Source organism: Muscardinus avellanarius (assembly GCF_963383645.1).
Source record: "Muscardinus avellanarius genome assembly, chromosome: X".
NCBI classification, from domain to species: domain Eukaryota; kingdom Metazoa; phylum Chordata; class Mammalia; order Rodentia; family Gliridae; genus Muscardinus; species Muscardinus avellanarius.
The window spans coordinates 42,206,828-42,214,674 of NC_137792.1; the positions used below are offsets into that span (position 1 = coordinate 42,206,828).

Consider the following 7,847-nt stretch of genomic DNA (forward strand, 5'->3'; position numbering starts at 1 on the left):
AATCCTCAGGGCACCAGAGAGACAATTCCAAACACTGCGGTCGATGGTGAACAAACATATTGCTCTGATAAATTGCATGGGGATCAAATCTTTTGCACCTCAGATGGTTTCCAATTTTTGCTTCCAACAAAATTGAAGGTAAACCCAGTGGGGACATCAGTTGATAAATCATGAGAAATGATTTTGAAGATAAATCATTGTGTAATTTTCCCCTCTGTATCCCCCTCAGAACTCAAAGACTTGAGCATTATTGCTAAAACAAAATGTCCATTCTCATTTACCTGTTTATATGAAGGGGGTTTCTGTATGCTAACATGTAACTAACAAATGCTGGGTTCTGTCACATTCTAGAGATAAATATTTATCCATGGATACACTCACTATTTTTTTTTCAAAAAAGATTCATTAGACCATACATCTCCAATAAACTTATACTTGTTTAATAATTGCCTATCAAGATTTGTAATATATTTGCAATGCTCTGGTCCATCATGTTCTAATACTAATTGTCATGGCAACCCAAGCAAGAACAGATTTTAAACAGCACATAGAGCCTTATGATCACATGGACACTAAAAAAGCATTTAAAGAGAAAAATATATATACATTTTTGCTGCATAGTAATGTGATAAGATAATCCATAAAATTACTTGAAGTAAAAAGTGTTATTAGGAAAAAATTCTGATGAAGAATAGAGTGGAATTAAGAACTCAGGAAGAAAAGAGAAAATGTAAAACCGATAGCTATCCTAGGGCTTGGTTATGAATTTTTAAAACAGATGATGGTGACTCAAATCACTAGGCATTTAGGTTTCACCATACTCAAGTGAAACAGTGACGTAACAGATTTATTTTGGGAGGTTAACACTTGTCAGAAATTACATTTTTGCAGCCAATTGACATTTATGGTGAAAATTCAGATGTCAATCTAAAAATGCGTGGAGCACTGTGTTTTTCAAAATATTTTTAGAGAGCATTTTGTTATAAACCAATAGTTTTATATAAACATACAAAAAAAAAAAAAACCCCAAGGAATTGTCATTTACTATTTTGCCACCTTGTGGTCAGAACTGTGTCTAACACCCAGTGCACCGACTGACTGCAAGGAGTAGCTGTCTCTTCTGTCAGATCTTTGTGAAGCAGACATGGTGACATTTGCCCAGGACTGAATTCAGATTCAAACAAGCACTAAGCATCTCAAGATTATGGTGACACCCTCTACGTGTGATTCAAATCAAAAGCAACACACCACGAAGAAATGAATGAAAGGAAGTACAACTAAGTTGTGACCCCCCCCCCCAATGGGGACTCCTTACAAAAAAGTCAGAATTGTTTCTGATGCATATTTTTTAATTTACATTTTGTTTTTGGTGCTTCTTCTATGCTAGGGAACTAGACACTTAATGTGCCTTGTGAAGAATCCAGCCCTGAGTCTGGCCCTGGGGTAAATGTCTTGGGTTCAATGCCACGTCTCAAATACCTAGTACAACACCTGGCTGTGGATGGGTGTTGAATAAACATCTGTTGAGTGAAGGGTGACACTCCACTTCCAGGACATGATGCCCTGAACATAATCCAGGTGGACCTGTGGGCTTCCAGGGGAAGTTGATCAGTAAGGCAACCAGGTTCCCATTGCTAGTCTTCAATGGTAGATGGCCTCAGGCACACAGAGGTCTTTAGATCTTTTTACTGTCTGTTAGTCTGTAAAGATGGGAAGAGAGCATCCCCCTTGCCTCTCATGCTCTATGATGTCAGTCACTTTCAGCAGTAGTATTCACTCCTTCAGTGCATATGCTAGTCATCAGCCACAGAGTATGACTTATTGGAAGGATGTTGGGAATACTTCAAGGAACCGAAGGCAGAGATGACTTGGGAAGTGTCCACACCAGGGCTACTGTGAGCTGGCTGGCAACCAGGCCTCCTAATGGCTCCTGATTCCCGATGACCACATCCTGCTGTTAATCTCAGGGCTCCTGTCCATGTTCCCTCCCTGTAGGAAGGACCAGATGGAGGGTGACATATGCGGTGCTGACGATGGACAACTTTGCTGGGTTATAACCAGGCAACACCGCACCCCACAAGCCTGCAAGTGGGGTTCCACACCACAGTGCACCAGGACTCTGGAACGAGGACCTGGACTGTATTCCATGGGACCAGCAGCTGCAGCTGCGTCCCCACACTCTTAGCCATGTCCGGCACCTAAGCTGTTTCTTCTAGGCTCATTTCTTAGGGCCCCAGAGTACTGCTTTCTGCCCCCCCAGGCACAGGGGTCTCCAGAGGCCCCTCACCTATGTCTGATGCCCTACCCTCGTGGGCAGCTCCACAGACCCCGCAGGCAGCTCCACTTCCACCTGAGCCCTCCTAAAGACTTTGCTAGGGCTCAAGGTCCTTGGGACCTTGTCCTATAGCTCAGGCCATTCTCTCCACTGTCAGGGTGGCCTTGTGGTGCCTCCTCCCTAGTAGCCTTGGAGGGAAGAGCGAGTTCTGCCCCTGGAATTCTCAGTGTCTGCTGGGCATCGGAAGGCTGGCTGCCAAACCCTCATCCCACCCTCGGCCTTGGGATCCTGAGGGAGAGACAAGGAGCTGGCCCGGACTCTGCCAAACACTGATAAGATGAACAAGAGGACTGAACACTTCAGGCTGTGTGGCCTTGGACGCACTGCCCTCTGGATCTGGGGTCCAGGCCTGGCTCCGAACGAACGGACCTGGAGCTTCATCCTTTGTGGGAAGGGCAGGATCTGGGTGAGAGGGGAGCCTGGGGCAGGCTCGGTCCCGGAATGGCTGTCACGACTCCTGCCCGTGCTCCCCTAGACCCCCTAATAAGGGGACATCACATAGCCTCAGAAACGTTTCAGGACTTGGCAACCGTTCGTCCCCCCCCCGCCCCCCCAGCCCTAGGGAAGCCTGCAGGGGACTGAGGGGAGGACCAGGGGAGGGGAGGAGACGACGAAGGGGGTCAGAACCGCGATTGGAGCCCAGAACTGGAAGCGCCTTAAAGAGACTGCGCGGTCCCCGCCCCCCTTCCCGCCAGCCTCAATGAATTAGAGCTGTGTTTCCCAAACTTGCCTGATCATAAGCAGCCTCTCGGGCCCTAGTTAGGGTTACAGGTTTTGGAGTGCCTCCCTTCCAGAAGCCAGCTCCGTAGGCCCGCGAGCCGAGCCGGGGAATCTGTAATTTTAACATGCCCTCCACGTGATTCCCGTGAACCAGCAAGTTTGGGAAATATTGAATTAAAGGAAACGGGGCCTGGCTGCAGAAGCGGCCTCCGCTAGGGGGCTTCGGCGGGAGGATTCCCGGGGGCGTCGCCTGCTTCCGCCGCCGCCTCCTTCAGTGAAAAGTCCCTTTGGGGTCCAGCCGCCACAGCCGCCTCGCTCCCTCAGGCCGGGCGGGGGACACCCCAGGTCTGCGTGGCCCCCGCGCCGCCACGCCCAGTGGCCGCCGGAGCCCTGCGAGCAGGGGGAGGAGCCGGCGCCAGTGGAGGCGGAGGAGATAGAGGAGGCGGAGACGGCGGAGACGGCGGAGAAGGCGGAGAGGAAGGTGGAGGCGGAGGCGAAGGTGGAGGGGAAGGTGGACACGGCGGCGAAGGTGGAGGCGGCGGGGAAGGTGGACGCCACCGAGAAGGTGGAAACGGCGGAGAAGGTGGACGCCGCCGGGAAGGTGGAGACGGCGGAGGGGCCGGGCCGCCGGGCTGAGCTCAAGCTGGAGCCCGAACCCGAGCCGGTACGGGAGGCGGAGCAGGAGCCAGAGGGGGAGCCGAAGCAGGAGCCAGAGGATGAGAATCCAGCGCGGAGCGGCGGCGGCGACCAGGTTCCTCCCCCCACCCTTGCCTGCGACCCACCGCGGCCCCCTGATCCCTCCCCGCGGCGCAGTCGCGCCCCGCGCCGCCGACCCCGGCCCCGGCCCCAGACCCGGCTCCGTACCCCGCCGCAACCTAGGCCACGGCCCCCACCCCGGCCCCGGCCCCGGCGCGGCCCTGGGGGCGGATGCCTGGATGTGGATTTTGCAGTGGGGCCACCAGGTTGTTCCCACGTGAACAGCTTTAAGGTGGGAGAAAACTGGAGGCAGGAACTGCGGGTCATTTACCAGTGCTTCGTGTGGTGTGGAACCCCAGAGACCAGAAAAAGCAAGGCAAAGTCGTGCATCTGCCATGTGTGCGGCACCCATTTGAACAGACTCCACTCTTGCCTTTCCTGTGTTTTCTTTGGCTGCTTCACGGAGAAGCACATCCACGAGCACGCCGAGACGAAACAACACAACTTAGCTGTAGACCTTTACTACGGCGGGATCTACTGCTTTATGTGTAAGGACTATGTGTATGACAAAGACATTGAGCAAATCGCCAAAGAAGAGCAAGGAGAAGCCTTGAAATTACAAGCCTCCACCTCGACAGAGGTTTCCCACCAGCAGTGTTCGGTGCCAGGCCCCGGTGAGAAGTACCCAACCTGGGAGACCACCAGACCAGAACTGGAACTGCTGGGGCACAACCCACGGAGGAGGAGGATCGCCTCCAGCTTTACCATCGGCTTAAGAGGACTGATCAATCTGGGCAACACGTGCTTTATGAACTGCATCGTCCAGGCCCTGACCCACACCCCGATCCTGAGAGATTTCTTCCTCTCAGACAGGCACCGATGTGAGATGCCCAGTCCTGAGTTGTGTCTGGTCTGCGAGATGTCTTCACTCTTTCGGGAGTTGTATTCTGGGAATCCATCTCCTCATGTTCCCTACAAGTTGCTGCACTTGGTGTGGATTCACGCACGTCACTTAGCAGGGTACAGGCAGCAGGATGCCCACGAGTTCCTCATCGCAGCATTAGATGTCCTGCACCGGCACTGCAAAGGTGATGAAGTGGGAAAGGCGGCCAATAATCCCAACCACTGTAACTGCATCATAGACCAAATCTTCACGGGTGGCTTGCAGTCCGATGTCACCTGTCAGGCATGCCACGGTGTCTCCACCACCATAGACCCGTGCTGGGACATTAGTTTGGACTTGCCTGGCTCTTGCACCTCCTTCTGGCCCATGAGCCCGGGGAGGGAGAGTGGTGTGAATGGGGAAAGCCATGTCCCAGGCATCACTACCCTCACGGACTGCTTGCGAAGGTTTACGAGACCAGAGCACTTGGGAAGCAGTGCCAAAATCAAATGTGGTAGTTGCCAGAGCTACCAGGAATCCACCAAACAGCTTACGATGAATAAATTGCCAGTCGTTGCCTGTTTTCATTTCAAACGGTTTGAACACTCAGCCAAACAGAGGCGCAAGATCACTACGTACATCTCCTTCCCTCTGGAGCTCGATATGACGCCGTTCATGGCCTCTAGTAAAGAGAGCAGAATGAATGGACAGCTGCAGCTGCCAACCAATAGTGGAAACAACGAGAATAAGTATTCCCTGTTTGCTGTGGTCAATCACCAAGGAACCTTGGAGAGCGGCCACTACACCAGCTTCATCCGGCACCACAAGGACCAGTGGTTCAAGTGTGATGACGCCGTTATCACCAAGGCCAGTATTAAGGACGTACTGGACAGTGAAGGGTACTTACTGTTTTATCACAAACAGGTCCTGGAACCTGAGTCAGAAAAAGTGAAAGAAATGAACACGCAAGCCTACTGAAGTGACACACAGATTTACTTGGAATGGAAGACAATGACACCCATACTACAACTGGCATCGAGATTTAAGGACCTACTTGACCATGGCCCATGGGCCTGACAGAGTAAGAATTGAACAGTATCCAGTGTCCAAAAGGTCCTGATTGGAAGAGAAGTAGACGGGGAGGGAGAAGAGGCTCTAGTCTAAAACAGTCACTCGAAGGAAAATTAAATGGCAGAAATGCTCTGGGCGGGGAAGGCAGGAACAGGGACATGGTGACACTGGTACATATCCTATATTCCTCCAAAAGGTTGTGTGGGAAGGTGTGGGGGGAGGGGGGTGGTGTGGGGGGGTGTGTGCCCTTGTAACCGTAAAACATCTTTCTCCATGGGTGTTTCAGCTTCAACTGACCAATCACATAACAGTTACACGTTTGGGAGGGGGGAGAAAAGTTTACAAAAATGTAGCCCATTACAGACATGGGCGTGAAAGCAGGAAAGTGGAGGAGGCAGGGATATCTCATTGACAAACACCTTTGCCAGTTTCTTTGTATTCGTGATTTTGTGTGCTATTAAGTGCAGTATTAAAAAAAAGAAAAGCCCACGTGGGCTAGTAAAAGGAGAAGAAATAAAGGGGTTTGTATAAGGGGAGTAGCAGCTCCAAAAGTAGAGAAGACAGAAGAAATGCTGTAAGATAAGCGATCAACACAGACAGGCCTCAGCTGACAGTGTAGTGTGTGAGTGTTATTAAAAAAAAAAAGCTGTATGATATACTTGAGCAAATCAATGAACCTCTTTGCGATTGTTTTCTCATCTGTAAAGTGCAGATAATTCCTACCTTAAATGGTTGTTGTTAAAGAATCAATGATATAAAATGTGTCAAAGTATAAAGTAAAAAGGCTTGGAACCTTGTAGGGACCCAGTAAACATTTGTTGGATCCGAATCTGGAACTTCTTTTGACCGAGGCTCACAGTGCATCAGAGGTGAAGGGTCAGTTCCACCTCATACCCGTGGACAGGAAGGACCTATATCACATGCAGTCACACACACGTACATACATACTATCTTAAGATCTCTCTCCCTGACACTGTCTGCATGGAGCCCCAGGGACTCTGCTATTGTCCGTGTATACAGGGTATCACACCCAGGGGTGGGGGTGGAGGAGCCACAGCTATCCCTAAAAAGTCACTATTCTATCCATTTGGAAGACAGTCATGTTGTTTTCATGACTCAGCATGCCAGTGATTCGATTTCTCACATCTAGTGTGCTATTGAGCTTGCACACAAAGGTATTGGTGGTCTTTGCCTTCTAAAAACCTCTGGGTGCTGCTGCCATGTTTACACACAGGCGTAGACTGTTTTGCAAAGCTCACTGAGCCATCAGCCCAGGGATGGTGTTCCCAGATACTAACAGGCTAGAACAGCCTGCAGAGAGCTAAGCCGAAACAGATGGGATGGGCCCTGGATGGCGTAAGCACAGTGAGTCCTTCTCTCCTCAGCCTCAGGTGCAAAAGTAATCATTAAACTAGACAATCCCAGGAGGGAATGGAATCTGTTTCAGATCTACTGGGCTTAGATACTGCTCTGGTAAAAGATTGAGCTTCCCACAGCTTGGCAAGTCTGCATCATGCTCACCTCTTTTGGAAATGCAAATTTATGTGGTTGTGGGTGTACCCCCATTGAACTCACAGGCTTTTGTAGGGTGGGAGTTGTGTCTCCTCTTGTACCCTGGGCTGCACCTCAGCCCCTGGTACCCAGTAAGTAGATACTCAAGGTATTTAATGAGTGGATGGGTGAATGAAACCATATGCCTTCCTTTCCTACCCAAGATATCTCCAACATCCAGGGCCCATAATCCTCAGGAGATAATGGAAAAAGTTGTCATTTTTGGTGTCTTATAGGATAGGGGAGATCAACATAGAAATGGCTTTGAGTGCCATTTGGCAACTTCATGCAGGATATCTGATTGTTTGCAAAGAAACTGACCTTGAAAAATTTTAAACATTTTAGCTGGGTGTGGTGGCACATACCTATAATCCCAGTATTTGGGAGGCTGAGGTAAGAGGGTCACAGATTTAAGGCCAGCTTCAGCAGCTCAGTGAGGGAACCTTAGCAATGTATCAAGGCCCTGTTTAAGAAATTAAAAAGGGCTGGGGATATTGTTCAGAGGAAGAATGCTCCTGGTTTCAATCCCCAGTACCCCCTAAAATTAACATTTTTATATTGAAATAAGCTCAAATGTACAGAAAAACCAAA

The 7,847-nt window shown here is 50.0% G+C and overlaps 1 protein-coding gene across 1 annotated transcript; it reads left to right on the plus strand.

Annotated features, from left to right (window-relative positions):
- Positions 1-3,998: 3,998 nt before the first annotated feature.
- On the plus strand, positions 3,999-5,612 carry USP27X (ubiquitin specific peptidase 27 X-linked; the record flags this gene model as incomplete). Its single annotated transcript, XM_080718469.1, has 1 exon — positions 3,999-5,612. The coding sequence occupies exon 1, from the start codon at positions 4,296-4,298 to the stop codon at positions 5,610-5,612; it is 1,317 nt and encodes a 438-aa protein (XP_080574595.1). The 5' UTR covers positions 3,999-4,295.
- Positions 5,613-7,847: the final 2,235 nt, after the last annotated feature.